The 23,117-nt window shown below is 41.4% G+C and overlaps 1 protein-coding gene across 2 annotated transcripts in view; it reads right to left on the bottom strand.

Moving 5' to 3' along the window:
• Positions 1–7,463: 7,463 nt before the first annotated feature.
• Positions 7,464–23,117, bottom strand: part of arhgap20 (Rho GTPase activating protein 20) — a 56,876-nt gene continuing 41,222 nt past the window's right edge. For both annotated transcript variants that reach the window (XM_058620324.1, XM_058620330.1), the window contains exons 10-15: positions 22,720–22,910; positions 21,961–22,125; positions 20,906–21,015; positions 19,640–19,829; positions 13,991–14,105; positions 7,464–12,371 (exon numbers count right to left, since the gene is read on the bottom strand). In XM_058620324.1, the coding sequence (XP_058476307.1) occupies positions 10,657–12,371; positions 13,991–14,105; positions 19,640–19,829; positions 20,906–21,015; positions 21,961–22,125; positions 22,720–22,910 (2,486 nt within the window). In that variant the 3' untranslated portion in view covers positions 7,464–10,656. The remainder of the gene's footprint in view (positions 12,372–13,990; positions 14,106–19,639; positions 19,830–20,905; positions 21,016–21,960; positions 22,126–22,719; positions 22,911–23,117) is intronic.

Genomic DNA, 23,117 nt, shown 5'->3' with positions numbered 1-23,117 from the left:
CCTTCTTCTTCCTGTGTGAACTGTGTGGCCACAGGAAGTACATTCACCTCGTCTATGGAGAGAATCTTTTTCCCCATAGACCTTATTTTTTTGAAAAGACAGTGTCTGTAGTCTGGTTCATGAGTATGTTACTGATCTAAATGCTGGTGAATGACAGAAAGTGGGTCAGAGTGGTAGATCACGCTGGTGTCAGAAATGAATGGAATTGAACCAAAGCCTCTTATTGAGCCACTTACTATGATTACATTAATCAGATTTGAGGGAATTTGTCGGGGGATTAACTGAAATGATGAAAACAGCCGCTGAAGTTGTCATCAACTATTGACCAGAAAATGGGTAAAAATGAGAAAAAAAAAGGAGTTAAATCTTAATTTGACTTATTTCCATATGAACATGTAAATAAATTCAACTATTCCTTCCCCTGCCACATTTACTCATCTTTGTTTGGGGATAATCTGTTATTTCAATGTAAATTAAAGCTGTAGTAGTATATTTATATATATATATATATACATATACATATACATAAATATATATATACAGTATGTACACACATACATTGGTGGAGCCTTTTCAGAAATGGAGACAGTGAAGAAGAAAAATGGTTGAATAAACTTAGTTAATTTAAGTTTCAAAAAATTTGGCAAATGAAATGAAGCAAATTTTCATCATATAAATTATAAAATTTTTTGTCATCCCTGTTGTTTACTGAAAAATGTAAGTAGTTGACAAACGTAGTAATTCATTATATGTAGAAATATACATACAACTGAGTGACTTAAGTTTAAATGAAGTGAATGGATCATTCTTTTGTCTGATAAACAGATAAAAATGTTGTGTTTATCTGGAGCGAGGTGACACTGAAGAATCAAAGTGTTTACTCCGACTTTAAATAACAAGGGATTTTCTTTTTAAAATGAAACTAAAAGCCTCTGAAAGTGGAGACGGCTGCTCTGCTTCAAACTGATCTGTGTGACAGACTGAGCTTTGGCTGCTTCACTGACCTGCATCCAAACAAACACACAAACCATCTCACACTCAGAGGCCGGGTGAGTTCAACCAAACATGCTGACTCTCTCTGTGTGTGTGTGTGTGTGTGTGCGCGCCTCCCCTCCCCTCCCCTCCCCCCTCTTTCCCACTCTCTTCGAAGATTCCCAGAAAAAGAAGACACGATCGTCCAAATACCAAAATAGGTCAAAGCTGCTGGACAGCGGAGGAGGTCATTACCTCAGGAGACGACCGCAGAGACAGCGACAGCAAACCAATCTTTACTCAGAGTGTTTGACTTGTTTTTGTTTTGGTTTTAGTTCATTATCCTGTTTCTGTTGTGATGTGTCACGACCATGTGGTCTCCAAGAACCTGGTCCCACTAAGACAGAAACTCAGTGTTCTTCATGTCAAATAAACACGTTAGTCTGACTAAAATTAAGCTAGTCTTAATCGGACTAACATACCCGGATAATGCATTTCATAGTCCGGTTACTCCTGCATGTGTTACGCTTAGTCAGACTGGAGTCAGACTTCGGTGTTCTGCTAATGCACCAAAATGTCTGGCCCGGTCTTTGACCCGGAAGTAGAAGGACACGGAAACTCTGGCACTGTCTTTCTTCTGACAACGCGACGACAACAAGAGACATTTACTTTGTATCATGATGAACTCATGTAGCAGGTTTGTCTTAGTCAGACTATGACCTTAGCTTGATTAAACTGTGCGTCAATAATTATCTCATATAAACAATAACAAAGTCTTGTGAGGTGAGACACTCGCAGCCTGACAACGTTTGGTCAGTCTGACCGTTTTTCAAAACAAGACAAAGATCTGAAAAAGTCATGTTGTTGAGTTATTTCTCCTCCTCCACTCCCTGTTTTCACTCCTGCTTCACGTCACTTTAAATTTTCCATTTAACTCTCGTTTCAGATGTTGTCTTCACTCCCTCAGTGTCTCTCTGTCGTCCCTCTGTGTTGTGTCTGCTCTGCTCTCTTTCATGTTGTGATTCCACCATATAAAGCCATGGAGACAGTGAGGGAGGGCTTTTACAGTGAAGGCGACACACGTGCCACACACACACACAGACACACACAGGGATTGATTTGGCTGCACGTGAAAGTCAAAGTGTCCGACGGTGTAACACGAGTGACCTTATATGGCAAAAACAACACACAAACAATCACAGGCCAGACTTCACTGTCTATTTACAGCATTTATTTACTGACGTAGTACAAGTGTAGCATGTGCACTTTAAAGAATAAAATGTATTTGTTTAAGTGTAAATAAACAAAATGTCAACATTTATCAGTGTGAAATTACAAAAGCATGACACACATGGCTATTAAGGATTTATAAATAGAGGTGGGAATCACCACGATACGATATCATCACGATATTTAAGTCACAATATTATATAATTATGATATTTAAGTCACAATACGATGTTATCATGATATTTAAGTCACGATACGATATTATCACAATATTTAAGTCATGATACGATATTATCATGATATTTAAGTCACGATACGATATTATCATATTTAAGTCATGATACGATATTATCATGATATTTAAGTCATGATATGATATTATCATGATATTTAAGTCATGATATGATATTATCATGATATTTAATTCACAATACGATATTATCATGATATTTAATTCACAATACGATATTATCATGATATTTAATTCACGATATGATATTATCATATTTAAGTCATGATACGATATTATCATATTTAAGTCATGATACGATATTATCACAATATTTAAGTCATGATACGTTATTATCATGATATTTAAGTCACGATACGATATTATCACAATATTTAAGTCATGATACAATATTATCATGAAATTTAAGTCACGATATAATATTTATCTTAATATAATATTATCATGATATTTAAGTCACGATACGATATTATCATATTTAAGTCATGATACGATGTTATCATGATATTTAAGTCACGATACGATATTATCATGGCATTTAATTCACAATACGATATTATCACGATATTTAAGTCATGATATGATATTATCACAGTATTTAAGTCATGATACGATATTATCACAATATTTAAGTCATGATACAATTTTATCATGATATTTAAGTCACGATATGATATTATCATGGCATTTAATTCACAATACGATATTATCACGATATTTAAGTCATGATACGATATTATCATATTTAAGTCATGATACGACATTATCACAATATTTAAGTCATGATACGATATTATCACAATATTTATGTCATAATACGATAATCCTTTATAATGACATTACTACATATTTTCACTGATGTATTGTAGTATTTTGTATTTCTGGACTTCTTCTATCCAGCCACAATCAGATTATTCTACTGGAATAATATTTCTCTTGGCCTGGAGAAGCAGCGACGGCTGGTTTCCTCTGTTTCTTCTCTGCTCGGCTGAAAACATCACGTCATGGTGTCAAACTCTGTGTCCACTGTCCAGGTCCTCGTTGTTTTGCAGTCGCCAGAGTCCGACACCCAAACAAAAGCTCACATTAAACGACACGATGAGATGAACAGCGCTGAGATGATTTATGAATGGAAGAGTGAAGAGTTAAACGTGTATCTCGTGTGGTGTAAATATAAGACATGTGTGTGACGGAGGTGAAGAAGAGCGCCGCTCTCTTCTTGGCCTGTTTTCTGAGGAGGCTGTGTTATATTATATTATATTATAAACAGCACAACTGCAGAGTCACGGGGTCACAAACATGATCGATGTCAGAACTCTGACACTGTGTTTCTGTCTCTGGCTGCTGTAAAAGTTCAAGTACTCCAAACGCACATATTTCAAGTGTTTAAGTAGCCGACTTTTTCCATACACGTGCACATGGTGCGTCTCATTTTTCATATAAACACATTTTAGCTTGGACGAAACACATAAACATGTTTTATTTGGCTAGCGCTTAGCACATAAATGTGATTTGAAAGGCTATAGCACTAAACACATGTTTTAGCTGGTGCTAAATACATAAAAAGTGTTTTAATTAGCTAGTGCTAAGCACATGTTTTAGCTAGTGCTAAGCATACAAACATGTTTAGCTAGTGCTAAATACACAAGTGTTTTAATTAGCTAGTGCTAAGCACATGTTTTAGCTAGTGCTAAGCATACAAACATCTTTTAGCTAGTGCTTAACAGATAAAAGTGTTTTAATTAGCTAGTGCTAAGCATACAAACATGTTTTAGCTAGTGCTTAACACATAAAAGTGTTTTAATTAGCTAGTGCTAAGCATACAAACATGTTTTAGTTAGTGCTAAATACACAAGTGTTTTACTTAGCTAGTGCTAAGCATACAATCATGTTTTAGCTAGTGCTAAGCATACAAACATGTTTTAGTTAGTGCTAAATACACAAGTGTTTTACTTAGCTAGTGCTAAGCATATGACATGTTTTAGCTAGTGCTAAGCATACAAACATGTTTTAGCTAGTGCGTAACACATAAAAGTGTTTTAATTAGCTAGTGCTAAGCATACAAACATGTTTTAGTTAGTGCTAAATACACAAGTGTTTTACTTAGCTAGTGCTAAGCATACAATCATGTTTTAGCTAGTGCTAAGCATACAAACATGTTTTAGTTAGTGCTAAATACACAAGTGTTTTACTTAGCTAGTGCTAAGCATATGACATGTTTTAGCTAGTGCTAAGCATACAAACATGTTTTAGCTAGTGCTAAGCATACAAACATGTTTTAGCTTGTGCTAAAAACACAATTGTTTTAATTAGCTAGTGCTAAGCAGACAAACATGTTTTAGCTAGTGCCTAACACATACAAGTGTTTTAATTAGCTAGTGCTAAGCATATCACATTTTTTAGCTAGTGCTAAGCATACAAACATGTTTTAGCTAGTGCTAAATACACAAGTGTTTTAATTAGCTAGTGCTAAGCATATCACATGTTTTAGCTAGTGCTAAAATACATAAAAGTGTTTGAATTAGCTAGTGCTAAATACACAAGTGTTTTAATTAGCTAGTGCTAAGCATATCACATGTTTTAGCTAGTGCTAAAATACATAAAAGTGTTTGAATTAGCTAGTGCTAAGCATATCACATGTTTTAGCTAGTGCTAAAATACATAAAAGTGTTTGAATTAGCTCGTGCTAAGCTTATAAAGATGTTTAGCTATGTTTGGTATATTTGCAAAACTTGATTTGAACGTTTGTGCTGAAGATGAACTTTTCTTCACTTCTGATTTACACAACACAAGCAAAGGTTAGAAAAAGGTCAGACCCACAATGCAGTTTAACAACTCTTTCTGCCGCTCTAAGTGAATGACAAGTGTTTCATGTGACACCTCAACTGTGTGTGTGTGTGTGTGTGTGTGTGAATCAGTTCTGGATAAACGGAGATACATGGATCAAGTTCATTTCCTTTTCAGTAAAAAAAACCCCCCCCAGAAATGTTCACATTGTCACATTTACAACTCTTCACTGTCTTCACACATTTTCTCTAACCAAAGTCTCAGGGAATGACGAGACAAAGGAGACCAAACTATTTCTACCATCCAGCCTGAAATAGTGAAGCAGAGAACACTCAAACACAGGTGATTTTAAATGAAGGCAATCAGCATCGCACCTGGTGATGCAATCAGCGTCAATCAGCGACAAACACCTGTGCACACAAATTAGATTACACAGGAATGAAGGACTTGGACAATAGCTTTAAAAAAACTCATAAAATATTCTTTTGGATGGAAAAAATCCTTCTTTTTTTCCATATTCAGGCCATTTCAGGGTGTAAAGTTTCCTGACTCACTGTCTTTCCAACACAAATCTCACGTTTTCATGTCCCAACTCTGTAAAATCACTGGTGAGGTGACAACTTTTAATGCGACACAGCTCCAGCGTTCACCGAGACCTTTTTCACTCTCGCCTTCAGTATTCATTTCAACGTAACCCTTTCCAGATGCTGCGAGCAAGAAATGGAGATCCCCGAACATTTCAGCAGCACAATCCTAAACCCCAACTCCTTCACAACAGGAAACGACACGGCAGATTTATTATCCGTCTACGTACATACGTGTGACACACAGACACTACAAATCTGCTCACGTTCTTTTGCCTTTTGAGTGATATATGCCATGGTCAGATACAGGAAGTGTAAATGGGGGAGTTTGTGACCTAGATATTGCTGTAAGAGTTAGACTAGGATTACAAACCCAGTAAAAACATACAGTTTCAAGGATCTGTTTCCTTCAGCTACGTTAACTCCAAAAACACAAATTATGTGACATATAAAACTTGTGTTTTGTGAGTTTCGGGTTTTTATTGGAGACAAATTCTTATTATTTGACAAAGATGTTGTGGGATTACGTCAACTAAAGCGCCTCATGGGGACAATCAGAGCAGTGAAGCACGTCGGCAAATTTGTATACTGTATATTTTAGTGTCACATGAGGAGATTAAAATGAATCATCACGGAAACTTTTGACAATTACATGTGTATTGTTTTTTTTTAATCAATATAGCTATAATTTGTGCTTCATTTGAAAGGATTGTACTAGAGATGGCTCTACATCGCTTTTTGTTCAATACTGATATCACAATTTTCAGTATCTACACTAGAGGGTACTTGGTCAGATTTCTGACCGAGATCTGGCTCTTTGGTCTTCCCATTTGATGCTGATTTGCACAGATTATCTGGCCAAATTATCCCTGTATTGTGAGGGATTAACAGATTTTTTATGTGACAGAGAAATAAAACAGAGCTAAAAACAAACAAAGAACATCACTGTGCGCCTGGAAACTTGACTCATACAAATGAATACCAACTGGACTGATTCACTAATTCCTGTGTTTTAATTGCCTAAAAACACAAAAACATGTTTAAACTGTGCCTGTAACCTAAAAGTGTTTTATATAACCAGTGCTAAACACATAAGCATGTTTTAGCTAGTACACATGTATGTTTAAGCTAGTTCTACGCATACAAAGATGTTTTAATTAGCTAGTGCCAAACACATTAACATGATTTATTGACTATAGTGCTAACAATATAAAAAAGTTTTAATTAGCTATAAGCACTAAATACATAAACATGTTTTAATTAGCTAGTGCCAAACACATTTACATGATTTATTGACTATAGTGCTAACAATATAAAAAAAGTTTTTAATTAGCTATAAGCACTAAATACATGAACGTGTTTCAATTGGCTAGTGCTAAATACATAAGCATGTTTTAATTAGCTAGTGCGAAACACATTAATGTGATTTATTGACTACTAAACATGTTTTATTTGGCTAGTGCTAAAAACATTAACAGGTTTAAGCTAGCTTTTTAGCTTTGCTGTCATTTATTTATAAGTCATTTGAGTGAAAAATATTCTGTACTGACATTTTCTTTAAATGTTCTTTTTAGTGTTTTCCTGCAGATATAAAATAATTTTCAGTTCTGACAGACAAACAAATCCTCCAACTACAAACGTTGTTTCTTAAGAGCATTATTTATTAAAGTCAATGACATTTTTTGTTCTCATGAATGTTGGACGCCAGATGTACACAATATACAACGTGGTGCGTTTTGTAGCAAATATAGTTTCTATAGAGACGACAGCAGCAGCAGCAGCAGCAGCAGCAGAATTGGCATGTACAAAAATACACGTGATTTCTTTTCTCCCGCTCTCACACACACACACACACAACACAAAATACCAAAGGAAGAAGTTCATATAATATTTATATAGACATATATATATTTATATATTTCTTTAACATAAATACGCAGAGCTATTGTACACGATTGACGCAATTCACCATCATCAATGAGAATAATTATTATTGACAGAAACAGGATAAAGTACATTTTGAAAGTGGCGACACTTACATTTGATGTGACAATGACCTCATTCCAGTGTGTGACAGCTAAGTTTATACTAATAATAACACTGTGATAATACTGACATTATCTACAGCTACTGTATGTATGTATATATATATATATACATGTATATATATATATATACATGTATATAAATATACACATCAATGCACAGTGAAATAAGGTCATCGAATGTCAAGTGTCACATTAGGAATCATCACAGCAAAGAAATATCATTATTATACACAAATATACAACAGAACAGGTAAAGAAAGTGTTTTGAATGATGCTTCTCACACACACACACACGTTTGTGCTGAATTCATTGTGAGGACACTCATTCTTGAGCCCCTTACCCTCACCCTAAAACCAGGTCTTAACCCTGAAAAAGCCATTTTAAGGGTTGACAGAATGGTCCTCAGAAAGGTACTCATACAAGAACACACACAGACACACACACACACAGGGTTGGTGTTTCTTGCTGAGACCATTGAAGTGCTTTCAAAGCAATAATAAAAAGAGACGTCTCCCTCAGTGGAACATGGTTTCCTCACAGTCCTGCTCAAGACTGGCTGACACACACACACACACACACACCCTAACCCCTTAACTTAATCCTAAAACCAGGTCTTAACCCTCAAAAGGCTCTTTTAAGGGGTGACAGAATGTCAGGACCAGCCAAATTGTCCTCACTCCCTGTGGTTTCTAGGTTTTTTTGGTCCTCACAAAGATACTCATACAAGACCACACACATTCTTCTACAGTGTTCTTAGTGAGGACACTCACAGGGCTTCTCAGTCCTGGTCCTGGTCCTGAGGATCCACTACTGCCCTGCATGTTTTTGAAGGTTCCTTGCACCGACACACCTGATACACATGTTGACCTCATCAAACTGGAGAAGCCTGGTAACGACCCATGTATTTGAATCAGGTGTGTTGGAGCAAGTGGCCACACAGTGGCTGTTGGGAGTTTGCATGACCTACGTTAGCTGGGATTGGCACCAGCAGCTGTGTGACCCTCACGTGGAGGACAAAGTGGTAGACAATGGATGGAATGTTGGAGCAGAGAAACGTCTAAAACCTGCAGGGCAGTGGATCACCAGGACCAGGGTTGAGAAACCCAACCATTAACCCTAACCCTAAACATAAACCTGAGTTGTAACCCTAATCCCAAAGCTAAGTCTTAACCCTGGTCCTCACAGAGACATACAGTACTGTGCAGAAGTCTCAGCTTTGTTGTTTCTACTTCTGTCGAACAAGTGTCTGCAAAGTTCAAGCACGTCTTCAGTAAACACTACATGGACAAAAGTATTTGTCCACACCTGTTAAGTATTGAATTCAGGCTTTGGGCACTCGGCCTCCTTGTCTCCAGTGAACTCTTCAGCATACCGAGACATTTTGGACAATGCTATGCTTCTATAGGACTATAAAGACATGGTTTGACTTTGAGTTTGGTGTGGAAGAACGACCTGGTACAGAGATTGTGAGCCAGGTCTTCTCGTCCCAACAAAAATCCCAAAGAATATCTTGAGGAAAGTCTTCCAAGAAGAGTGGAAGCTCTTATAGCTACAAAAAGGTCCTGTCCTGTATACGAGCATGTTATTACAGTCCCTGTTGGTGTCATGGTCAGGCGTCTAAGTACTTTTGTCCACACAGTGTATTTGTCAAATGTAAAAGTAGGTCACACGGAATTCTTGACACTTAAACCTGTTTTTCTATTATTTTAAAAACTCCGTCCATGTTTCCTGTAGGTTCTGGAAGTGTTCCAGTAAAGTCACTGAGAAGTAATTATAGTGTAGCTGAAACAACAACAAGCTAATGGTGGACTAAGACTTTTGCACAGTACTGGACACACACACACACACACACACACAAAGGTGACGGAGAATTAAACCAGAGTTTAAAAATTAACCAAAAAAAAACAAGAAACTGTGCGTCTGGAAACTTGACTCGTACAAATAAATACAGACTGGACTGATTCACTTATATCACTGAAACACATGTATGTAATTATTGGTCACCAAAAACAAGAAGGTACAATTATGTTAAAATGTCAAATTCTCCATTATTGTGTATTATTGTCTTAAAGGTACACGATGTACGCTGTGTTCAGTGGAGGGAATCTCGTTGTTTCCTCGTCCTCTGGCATCACAGGTGTTGTTTTAAACATTAACGTTAAAAGCTTATATAATAAGTTATAAACATGTGTTACACCTGTCTGTGTATGTCTTTGCTTCTGTTTGCATATAAATTGGTAAAGGAAATTTGTGTATCGGTGTATTTATGTCAGAATTTAAATATACATTTAGCTAAATTTAGTTAAACACTGAAGTCCGAAATTCAGTTTTTTGGGTTTTCTGGACGCCATCACTGTTTTTGACAATCCGTGACGCTGGCTAGCGCTAAATCCCAATTTGAAACAATGGAAACCCTTGCATTAGCCAATATTTTAATCGTAGATCTAAGACGTTATATTACGTAAATATTGAACGGAAGCTCGCCTTTGAACAATTCTGCAAATGACAATAACCATGTACGTCTATCAGGTAAATTACATATCGCAAACCAAATCTTTCAGCCTTAAGGCTGTGTCACAAAATCCGACTTCAATACTCGATAAATCTTGGTTTTTTACTTATTGTCAAAGAAGATTAATGTTCAAACTTGTTCAAACTTCAAATTCTGCTGCTGCCAGAGGGGAAAATTGTGTAAGTGGACGAATATAATCACATAATTTATGACAAAACTGGTAGAAAAAAAAAAAAATCCATCTCACACACATTAGTTATCTGTACAATTATTTACACGTACGACTCTTCCGCGAAAAACAGCTGCTCAAAGTCGTCGACGTGCGGGTCGCTGCAGCGCTTGCTCTGCCACTCCCTCTTGCCCTGCACGATCGCCAGCGCCACCTCCTGGCTCCTCCGCAGGCACGCGTTGCCGTCCTCCTGCTCCTGTGACGAAAAGTAGTCCCTGACAGTCCGCGTGGCGGAGGGAGACAGGCAGAAGCGCGGCTCCACGTGGCCGGGCTCCACGTCCGACACCCTGAGTCCGCCATCTTGGGTCTGACCCTTGAGAGTCCGAGGTCTGTTCAGGGTCATAGAAGAGGAGGAGGAGCCGGGGTTCAAGGAGTTCGTGGACGACTTGGCGGGTTCAGACGCTCGGCGAGGGAGAGGAAGGGTCCGCCCTCTCTGATCCGTCACGGTCGGAGTTAGCGAGTTGGACTTTTTCCTCTGGAGGACCAGAGTTGTGTTGCTCTGTCCGTAGAAGACCCCCTGTGGCGGCTGCACACGCTCGTTCCCAGCCGCCCTCTGTGTGACCTCACTTCCTGTGTGTGGATTAGGATTATTAGGAGTCTGGTTTGGGGTTGACGGAGGTCTGAAGGTACATGTTTGATCGTGGAGCTGCCTCAGCTCTCTGACTGTCAGAGGTTTCTCTGTCCCCTTGTAGAACGGCGAGCGGCAGCGTTGCAGCTGCAGCAGCGCCTGCTGGTAGGACGGAGGACTGCTGGATCTACGCTGAGTCACTGCCGTCGCCGCCACCGCCGCCTTCTGGTGGCCGTTACACGCCGGGCTGTTTTTCCCGTTCACCTCGGGTAAGTCCTCGTCCGTGTGTCCGTTATCGGACTGCTTCAGTGACAGACGGCGGTCCCTCTTGAGCCACATGTTAGGATGGAGGCCGTGGGAGTGGGGGACGCTGGTGACCGCCCGGGCGGGCTGTGGAATCAAAGGCGTGGCTTGCCCACCCCGAGGGGGTGAACCTCTGGGCGACAGCTGTGGCCGCACGGGAAAGAGAGGTGAGAGCGGTGGAGGCTCGGTCGACAGAGTCGCACCGTTGGTGGTGTAGTCTGTTGAATACTGTGAGAAGGCGGAGTCTAACGAGCTGAGGGAGGAGCCTGTGGGTGAGGTCGCAGGTGAGGACAGACTGGAGCAGCTGGCGTCCAGTCTTAACGGAGGCGGCGGCGCATGCTTCACTTTCCTCCACCCGCCATTCTGGGCTTTAGCTCCTCCCTTCTCACGCCCATCCTCGCCCTCCTGCTTCAGCTGGAGTCCGTTTAGCCTCTGCTCCAGAAACACCTCGTCCTCCCCCTCCTCGCGCTCTCCCACCATGGCGGCGTCGTAGCTTGCCTTCCTCTGCGGCCGGCAGAGATTGTTGGCATGAACCACCAGGGTGCCTGACGGAGGCGTGGTCTCTAGAGCCAAGGCGGGTTCCGAACTCCTCCTCAGCCTCCTGGAGCCCTGCGACGTGCCGTTAGCCTGCCGTGTGCGCGGCTGTCGCACTGCGGGGCTGAACCTCCGAGGTCTGGCCAGCGGGGGGAGCTGCAGCAAGAGGTCGGCCTCCGCGTCGGGGTCGGGGTCGCAGTCGCTGAGCGTGATGACAGAGTCCCGGCTGCGGCTGTCGGGCTTGTCCTTGTCGCGGAGCGGCAGCTGCTCCTGACAGGGAGACTCGGGCTCGTCGTTGAGCTCGTTCTCCAGGCTGTCGTAGGACGAGTCGTTCATCTGGAAGGACGACGCGTCTGTGAGGAGAGAGGGACGGACGGAGGAGGAGGTGGAGGAAAAGAAAGAGGAGAGAAATATTAATATTAATATGGTATTAACATCTTTTCTGAGTAACATCATTTTTGGTACAAAAAGACCACGGTAGTTCCGTGTTGGGAGGTGTGAGCAGGGGATTCTCACCATTAGATGTAGCTAAGTATACACAATGGCCCTTCAAGGCTGTTAAAATCAAGTTTAAAGTGATTATACATGTTTTTTTATCCCCAATAAGCCCTCCTAAAAGTTACACAGTGGACCTTGAAACCTCAATAAACTCTACAAAAACATCGTAAATTCAACTCTTAGTTAAATGTCTGTAGATAAATGGTATTTTGTGTCCAAAAAACCTTGACAAATGCAAAATATTTTTTAGAAATATCCTGTATTCTCTGTGAGATGACAGTGTATTGACACTGCTTCTGTGTATGAACACTGACTGTCTCAGCGTGTGTGTGTGTGAGGGTCTTTCAGACTCGTTGATTGGGGTCAGCAGATTGACCTGCTGTAATTTTCGGTGATTGCCGAGGTCGCAGGTGCTGATTAACGCACTGTTGAATCTCTTCATTCAGACAAATGCGACAGACCTCCAGCGACTCTATAAATAACCAGGCGAGGTCAGGGAGCATGCGGCGGGACGACGCATGCTTTGTCCTCTGTTCTCTGCGTCTCCAGTGCTGAACTGGGACTTTGTTCGTTCAGCTCAGGACTCAAGGTTTGACATCTTGGGTTTAGTGGATGAATTGAGTCGTGTATTTTTACGTGATACGCAGGTATACGTTGAATACCATCTACAAAAAGGGCTAGGATTTACGTATAACCGCCTAAAAAGCACAAATATACGCGTCAACACCGTTTCTTTGACAAACCTGTGGTTTTAGGTCATTTTCAAGAGAAAACTAATGAAATAACATTAAATGGTTTCAGTTTTAGAGGGTAACTGCAACCCATGCTAAACCGTAGCACTTGACTAGCACCACACACTGTATCATGTATCACTGTTATTAGCATAGAATCAAGGTGAAGCTACAGCGTCTTTGTAAGACAGTGAGTCAGCAGAAAACAAAAACCACTGCTGCAAGTACAAGATATTAGCCTGATGCTAACAGTACCCCCACTGCTAGGTGAAAGTTTCAAATGAGTCAGTAGATATTACTGGTCTTTGGAAGTGGGCAAGCTAGCAAGCTAACACAGAAAAGTGCACCCTGACGGTTGCTAATGCTTTTTACATTGTTCATGTTTTTTTTTTTCAGCGTTTTGTTTTGTACGTTAGGTAGATAGCATTAGCATGCTAGCACACTCTTTTTGCTAGCACCCTTCTCTGTTAAGAAACCCAGACACAGCACAGTATTTTGAAGATCTATTGGCATACACCCTTACAGTCCGTATAGAGACCTGGTCCCAGAACCTCATTTTATTAACAAGGACCTGGTTAAGTTTAGGGCTAATATTCAAATTGAAAGCGATAATCCTCTTAGATCAGATCTAGTTAAGTCTAGTCTGTTTTCATGTGAGGATGACACCACAAATGTTAATATTCTATAATAACTGATATTATCTGGACCTCTTTATTCGCGTTCCTCTGCTAAGTCTCATTTACCTGATCCGTGGTCACTGCTGCTGCTCTTCTGGCTGAAGCTCCTGAACAGCGTGGTGATATCTTCTCCCAGGACGCTGCTGCAGTTCTCGATGAGGAAGTGGACCAGCTCACACACCTGCAGGAGGACAGACAGCACACGGTTAAAACACCAACTCTTCAACTTCTGTTTCTTGGACTGTAGCTGTGTTTCTTTGACACCGTGACCTAAATAACTTTGTTGATAACTTCAAACCTCCTTCGTTCCACTTGTGGATAACGTCCTGATAATAATACATGACATCATGTATCGGAGACTGATGTGTTTCCCCTAGAACATTTAAAATCAATGGCCCCAGAAACAGTTTCACCTACACACATGAAAATGGACACACGTGTTCATCAGGATAAGATCTAGAGAAAAGTCTCTTGGACCTTTCACCTAAACGCAACTGGAAGGCGGCCATTTTGGGTCAAACAGCCGTTTCACGCCCATTTTCGCTTGAATAAACTTCTCCTTCAGTTTTATTGCCATCAACTTCTAATTGGGTAAGTATTAATACTTATCAAAAACTTCACTTAATGTGGTGCAGTTCTGGCACTAGGTGGCGTCAAAGTTGCTTACATAGAAAACATCACGACCAAACTTGCTATGATTGAGCGTAGTTGACCTGTGTCAAAGTCGTCTAGTTGTATTTGTATCATATTACGTCTCAAATGTCCCAAAGTTATGGCCCTGAATGACATCTAAGGGACATTTGTCAGTGTGTTTGTTGGCCCTAAAACTAACAACACATGATGTTCTGGGCCAGAAATACGCAGGAACACGTGTATCTGTCACAGAGTGCGGAACATTTCCTCTAAAATCTGCCTAAGTGAGTTTTTTTTAATCCACAAAAATCCTTGCTGTTTGTTTGTGAAGCCAGATGTTGTCTCTGTGTGTGTGTGTGTGTGTGTGTGTGTTGTCCACATGTCCACATGTCCACGTTAAAAAAAATGTATCTACTGTTTTTAGCAGTGATTTTTATCACTCTGTTTGTTTGTTTGTTCTCTTTTCACCCGGTGGACGGTGAGAGCCGTATTTTTAGTCCAGAGTAATTTCATTTGGGTTATCAGCGACGCTTAATCCCTTAAAGTTTTTTAAACCGGAGAGCAGATGCAACTCTTTCATCTGCTCTGCTGTGTGTGGGTTTTTTTCGGTGCACTAATGGCTGCTGGATGAAAACCCCGAGGCAACACTTATCTTGGTTTGCGGTTAATCCTTAGCTCTGTTCACCATAACCTGTGGTGACAGTTATAGCTCACAGTTACACAACAACAATATGTCGTCCCCCGGCCACCGCATGTGACATCGGAGACATTAGAGACAAGAGACTGACTTTGATGACGTCGTACCATCAGAGGTTTTTCTAATTTGAACTTTCTTTGATCGTTGGGTCGTTTTCATGTGTTTTCACGGACTGACTTTTGAGGTTACTTTCCTTATTCACTCTTGATTTACTTCCTCTTTAACTGTGATTGAATGCTCTGCCTTGATCTGTTTCACCTGTTTCCCATTTTCCCTGTATCTGTTTGTTTAGATTTTCTCCTCAGTTGAGCAGTTTAATGTTCTGTCTCAATGTCCTCCTATTCTGTCCAAGCCTTTTCTGTTGGATTTTGCACCAAAGGTCCTTCCCAATACGATCTTTTTTATTTGTTAAGTTTTCCATATCATGAAAACCCCCCAAAACGACTATAAAAACTATAGTGTATATGTCAGGCCTGTAGAAGAAGATGGTAAAGCAAATGAAAGAGGTGGGGCTATGACATCATCATCATTTTCATAAAGTGTGGTGTTTTGAAATTGACCAAAAATAGCGTTTTAAAGGCTCCCAAAACGTGGGATCCATGTGGATAAAAAGCCTGTACGATGCAAAACATTTGTGGATTCTCCTGAACTTCATCCATCCATTGTCAACCGCTTATCCAAAATCTGGACCACATCATCCAACCATGATTGGGGGATCCCCAGGTGCTCCCAGGCCAGTGAGGAGATATAATCTCTCCACCTAGTCCTTGGTCTGCCCCAAGGTCTCCTCCCAGTTGGACGTTCCAGGAACACCTCCCTATGGAGGCGTCCCGGTAGCATCTTTACCAGATGCCCGAACCATCCTGACTGGCTCTACTGAACAGCAGCTCTACTCCGAGTCCCTCCAGGATGACTGAGCTTCACGCCCTAACTCTAAGGGAGACCACAGGCACCCTTCTGAGAAAACCCAATTGAGCTGCTTGTACCCGCGATCTTGTTCTTTTGGTCATGACCCAGGCCAGAAGATCGACCTATAGATTTTCTTCTCGTCCTAAACTTTGTGAGTTAAAGCTGTCAAATCATTGTCATATGAATTCTGATCCAGAGGTTGCTGGTTCAATTCTGGACTGTAAGGACTATACTTTCTGAGGATTGGATTCCTTGCCAGATCAGACTTGCAACCATCTAATATCCGAAAACGAAATTTCCACGATCTGTTCATTTGTCATTGATGAAGTGTGAAGTGCGATGTGTTCTGTGAATGTTGTTTCTCTGGTTACGAGGCAACGTACGAGAAGAGGTCTATACCCGAGTGTGCAGGGTCTGTGACAATGAATTTCCCGAGGGCGACAAACTAAATAACTACTAGTTCTTTAGCTGCTTCTGTATCCTAATCCTAATCTGTTTCAGATTTGTTTAATGTCAAGACAAAACAAGGCTCATTCTACGGGAATGAAAAACAACTTTGTGAAAATTGTGAATAATTATTTTATCTCCAATTTCTGCCAAATGAAACATCATTTCACCTCAGTTTTAACTGTCTCTGGTTCTCATTTCTACTTCCTGCTCTTGATTTCTTTCCCTCCTCTTTCACGTTTGGCCTCTCTGCCCTCGTTCAAACACTCACTCAGCATTCCTCGCTGTCAGTCAGAGAGCGCCGCTACGTGATGCACGGCACGCTGAGGAGAAGACCCGACGCTGCAGGCGTCCAGAGGACTTTCACTCCTCCGCCCATCCACTCATCCATCCCTCCATCTGTCAACAGCCTGTTCCTCTCACTCTATACACAACCACTGCTCACATATATTAAACACCGGATGAGATGTGTGTGTGTGTGTGTGTGTTGTGAGGACCTCAATCTGTTTACACGGTCGTGTTATGGGGACTCGTCTTCCATACAGAGACAAAAATCACGTCTCCTCGGTGTAAATTCTTACATTTTAAGGTGAGGACATGCGGTACGGTGAGGATAAGTGTCCAGGAAGTGAACGCAAGTCAGTGTAATGTCCTCTGTAGTCATGAAAACCGGACGTCGGATGTCACGCTGGTGTGTCAGTGGGTCATTTCCGAGTATTTGTGAGGTCATCGCTCGACCCACGCATGCATGAACTCGGGCTGTCTGTGAGTCACTTTTCTGCTTGATGTATTCTCTGTTATGATACTGTTGATGTCCTGTGGTTTGGTTTTTAAGCAAATTTTTTTCATTTTAGACACAAAATGACCTGAAGGGAAACTTAATTTTTTTTTAATAAAACGTAAAAATTGTCATTTTTATGCTGTTTTTTTTTTTACTTGATAAAGTAACTCCTAAAATCTGCGATACATTTAATTTAAATCTAGACTAGTGCCCGAAAGAAAAGTTTCTGTAATAAAAAAACAAAACAAAACAGAAAAAAAGTTCGATTTTAGATCTTGTGTCGCCCGGTGTCATTTGTGCGCTGCACACAGGAAATGATTTTTTTTTTATGTCAAGGCAGACAGAGGCTGAAGCGTCCAAGAAAAGTGAATTTTACTGCTCGAAAAAGCTGTTTCTTGGCTTAAAAACCCTTCTTGACTCCGCCCATCCCTGCTCTACTGCTGTATACACACACACGCTCCCTCAGGTCTGATTTGCTTCATAACACTATAACGTTACATCATTCCTGTTCACAGAGAAGTCCAAACAGAGGCAGAAAAATAACATCAACCAAAAACCCCACAAAAAATGACATACTGCAGCTTTAAAGGCATCCGAGCGATTTGTCTCTCAGTAAAAAAAGAAGGAAACACAGACTTTTAAACCTCAGAATCTCTTAAACAGCAACATTCGGACCCAAAAACATTTAAATTACACGCTGCGTTAAAAAAAGTGGGAGGACCTCTGAGACACAGGAGCGTTCACGTGTCTGCAGACGTGACGCAGAGCAGAGGCCCAGCGCCGGATTAAACTGGACCACGGTCCTGCCCACAGAGAGGGATGGGGGGGGGGAGAAATGTTGAAATCTCACTTTGTTATTTTTTTAAACGTTTTTTTTTTCCCCTCAAGAAAAAAAGGGATGTTTGTGCTGACACACAAACACACAGTGTGTGTGTGTGTGTGTGTGTGAGAGAGAGGGAGGGATATCTGTGACGCGGGATATTTAGGTATTTGTGGGTGTTAGGGATACCAGTACTGACAAGTGTGTGTGTGTGTGTGTGTGTGTCCTTAACTCTGGATTCTGTAGGAAATTCTTTGCATGTTTTTTACTCAATGGATCCCGGGCCGCCACAAGAATATGCACACACACACACACACACACACACACACACGGAGGTATACGCAATAGCAGCCACCCACAGAGACATTGTGTGTGTGTGTGTGTGTGTAACACAATAACTGTATAACCTTCCAAACACAAACCAGAAATCTTTTTATGTTTCATGTGTTAGTGACTACATGATGGTCTGTGGTTCAGTGTGTCTGTGTGTGTGTGTGTGTGTGGTTGGGGGGAGGGGGGGGGGCCGGGTCAGGTATTTCAGGTCACCCTGACTGACCTAGATATGAGCGAGGAAGTCCGACGTTTGCTCCAAATTCACAAAAAAATTTAAAAGTTAAATTCACCACAAAACTAAAAAAAAAATACTTTAAATTAAAGCTGTATGACATACTCATTTAAAAAAGCGACATATTAATTAGCGAATACTACGAGGAAGTGTTTTTTGGTATGTAAATCAATGAGCTTCTGCCCCTCCACGACACTCGGAAGTGCGCCTCCTACTGGCTGTTCTAAGACTGCATGTACACAAACGTCTCTTTGTAAGAAAACGGCTACACTGGAAACAACCGTCCAAAACAAGTAGGAAATATGGGGGGGCGGAGCCTTTCAGGGGTCACCTGGTGGATTTGAATCCTGTGGGCGGAGCTCAGGACAGAGACTTAAAAGTCAACTCTTTTTTCAGCGATACGTTTTTAGAGCCGCTCCGACTGTTTGCAACGTTTAAAAGAGAGACTCCTGGCTCTGCTCACTCTGCTGTGACATGTGTGTGTGCGTGTGTGTGTGTGTGTGTGTGTCAGTCTGCTGATGAATACATTTTCGGGGGCTGACAGAAGTAGCATGTGCATGTTAACACGTATACACTCCACATGGTATGAACATGTGTGTGCGTGGGTGGGTGGGTGGGTGGGTGTGTGTGTGTGTGTGTGTGTGTGCGCGGGGGCGTAATGGTGTCAGGAACACCTCAGCATCTTCACCTGTCTGATCTCGGTTTGCTTCAAATTTGCCACTGAGATGTTAAATTCCACACACGCACACACACGCACACACACACAGACACACACATACACACACACGCACACACAGAGGGAAGCTTTGAAGACACCTTTCTAAAGTTAAAGATGTAACAGCGACGTTTCCGCGTCTCCTCACCTTTTTCGTCCCCTCCCCCTCCATCTCGGGGGTGCTCGGCGCCGGAGCCCAGAGCATGCTGGGAGCGATGCAGACGGACAGATTGAAGGCGTTCATCTGGTTGTCGAGGGCGTTGCCTTGGATACGGTGCAAGATGGCGACGACGTGCCGCAGAAGGAGCAGGTTCTCAGCGGGAAGGAGGCGGAGCAACCTGAAAAAAAGAGACGGATGAGTGAGTGAGTGAGTGTGATTTTTTAATTTGACCTTTTTTGACATAAACACTGACTTTGGCAGGACCAGTAGTAGTCATAGAGACCAAAACCTGGTCCTCATGAGACTTATTTCTGAGCAACTGCTTAAGTTTAGGGCTAAGATTTGAATTTAGGTTAAGGTTAGGCATTAACTACTTATGGTTAAGGTTAGGCATTAACTACTTATGGTTAAGGTTAGGCATTAACTACTTATGGTTAAGGTTAGGGATAACATGTAGTTTAGGCCAAACTTAATAAAACATGTTATAAATCATGTCAAGAGCAAATTTGTGCGTAGTTTTTGTTGTGTACTAACATTTTATGCATGTTATTGAAAGAATATGCACAAAAATATTAAAATGAGTTTGGCGGCCCATCTGTGGGTCTCGACCCAGTCTTTGGGAACTGTCTGGTATCATTTTGAATTGGTAATCGAATTACAACTTCATGTTCTGCATGTTATTGACAACATAGAGACATAAATCTGAACTAAGAGATTGGGAAAATTAGTTTTTGGGACCCCAAAAAATCTCCGGCGGCCCATCTGTGGGTCTCGACCCAGTCTTTGGGAACCATTGGTTGAGGCTGTCCAAATGAATGGAAGTCAGTGAAGTATGGCTGTGTGTGTTTGTGTGTTTGTGTGTGTGGAACTTTTTCATTGTCGCCTTCACGGTAACTTGTTTTCTATTTTCTTAAGGAGAAAGGAATTCAGTTTTGTTGATTTTGGATCTAAAGTGACCCCCCCCTCCCCCCCCCACACACACTCTCTCTGCCCCCTCCCCCTCATGTTTTACCGTGTAGACATAAACATGGTGTAATTAGAGGAAAAACCGACAAAGAGCCACAGGAAGGTGCTGGAACACCACAAGCCTCCAGAACATTCACTTCAGCCACAGATTTTCCTTTCATTTGTCTCTGAATGAAAACTGTGTTTGTACAAGATTCTGGACTGAAATATGTTTTTATTTGCACATAGACAGAGACAGAGACAGGGACAGAGACAAAGACACGGACAGAGACACAGACAGTTCCTTACCTCTGGACAGTGGGCGTCCTCTCGTCCCCTCTGTCCTCCTCCATCACGTCCATCCACTGCTCGTACAGATCCACACTCAACAAACTGCTCGGGATATTTCGCAGGAAATCCTGTGTGTGTGGAAATTCATTTGTTTGAAATGTGTCAATATTTAACGTGGTTAATTAACATTTCATATCAGATTATTGATTATTTCTCTTGTCATTTAGCTGCTGAAGTGAATTATTTGTAGCAAATGAGCTTTTCCTTATTAATTTTTGTACTTTTATTTTAATCATTTGTCTGTTGCTGTACAACATGTTGGTTATTAAAAGGGTTTTATAAACAAAACCTGGATTGTAAATATTAGTATAATAGTACAATTACAGCATATTTGTAGAAAAAGCAACATGAAAGTGCCTGAATGTGCTTTATTTTATATATAAAAACACATAAAAGTATTCAATATTGTGTAAAAGTACCGGTGTTTGTTGAGTAAAATGCATTGAAATGTTAAATATTGCATGTTGAGTCTTAAATAATTGATTAATTGATTTAATTACATAGAATAACGGCTGGCTCCATAAAAACTCTGCTGTTTTTACAGTAAATCAGTCATACACATAATTACTGCTCAATATTTATCCATTTAAATGTCCGAGGACAAGTTTAACTCCACGGGCAACGCCACTCCCTGCTCCGTCTTCCGAGTTCCGATGTAAATGGAACGCAGTATAAGCCTCATACTCACAGTTTTATAAGTAAATACACTCATTCATCTATTTTTGCCTTTAAAAATGTGAATAAAACGATAAACAACAACGATGTTTTAGTCTCAGCTCGTGTGCAAGACTGGAGACAAACACCTGAGCTGCTCCCATGATGCATCACACTGCAGCGACTGTTTGGCTTGGACGCTGAAACAATGCAGCACCTTGTGTGTGTGACTGGCAGACTGCCTGACACACACACACACACACACACACACATTATCCTGTCTGCACTGATGTGACTCTGGACGCACATCAGTCGCTCACGCCTTCAAACATGTGTGTGTGTGTGTGTGTGTGTGTTACCTTGAGGACGGCAGCGATGATGAACACAGACTGGTGTGAGATCTCCGGGTCTTCAGTCCCACTGTCCAGTCTGTCTCGTAGTTCCCGGCAGGCTTTGGCCCCGGCCGAGCGCCTGAAGACGCCTTTGGTGTACGGACCCTCCAGATACAGGAAGACCAGCATGTCCTGGAGGACAGAGGACAGAGGACAGAGGAGAATTCTTACGTTAAAGTGTAAATGTACCTCGTTATTGTGGATTCAATACTAAGTTATTAATATAATAATCAGGTTTATATATATATTTATCCATTTACTACAATATGTTAACGTGTATTTATAAAGACAGATACATTTGTGGAAAACAAAATGATAAAATAATAAGAAAATATAAAAACAAACTATTTTCTAATCAACCAAAAAAAAGACATTTCTGTCCAATCACGGTGAATTACGCTAAGTTTCTGCGACAAACAGATGATTACGTACACATTTTGAGAAATATCGCATAGGGCTCTAGAAGATGCTGTGATGTCACTTCCTATTTTTTGTCTCCAAGGTCTCGTAAACGACGAGTTTGAAATAGGTACTATAAGTGGGCGGAACTATCAGACTGCAGGTTCTTCTGCCACCCAGTCTTCAGCTCAAACAAAAATTCATTATGTAAAGAATGAACCTTCTTCCTCTTCCCACTGCTGACCCCACATCATCCCCGTGACCCTGCAGCAGACAGGGTCGCGACCCCTGACTGCTGGTGTACATGACCTGAACCGCCGGGCTCACCATGACAGGTTTGGGCAGGCCGTGGTCCGGAGAGCAGACGGAGCTGAGGGGTCGTCCGAACAGACGACCCTGGCTGGGGGACAGCGGGGTCGGGGACAGGGGCAGGCCGTCCAGCTGTGGGCTGGAGCCTCTCCAGAAGGGCCAGTTGATCAGAGAACGCTTCCTCTTGAAAGACTTTGGCTGACCAGGCTCTGCAGGGAGACACAAGAGGAAGAGGAGGAGGAGGAGGAGGAGGAGGTGAGCTGTCATGTTTGAGGCAGTGAGTAAGTGGAATGCACTGAGGCTGGAATGTCCGAATCATTCCTAAAACTTTTTAAATGGGTGAAACCACTTAATACAGATCTACACAAATTCACAGAATCATGATGGCATATTTCTGTCCCATTTCTCTAACACAT

This window comes from Solea solea, chromosome 2 (genome assembly GCF_958295425.1).
Source record: "Solea solea chromosome 2, fSolSol10.1, whole genome shotgun sequence".
NCBI lineage: Eukaryota > Metazoa > Chordata > Actinopteri > Pleuronectiformes > Soleidae > Solea > Solea solea.
Note: the sequence above shows the minus strand (reverse complement) of the source record. Positions and strands in the feature narration are given on the sequence as shown.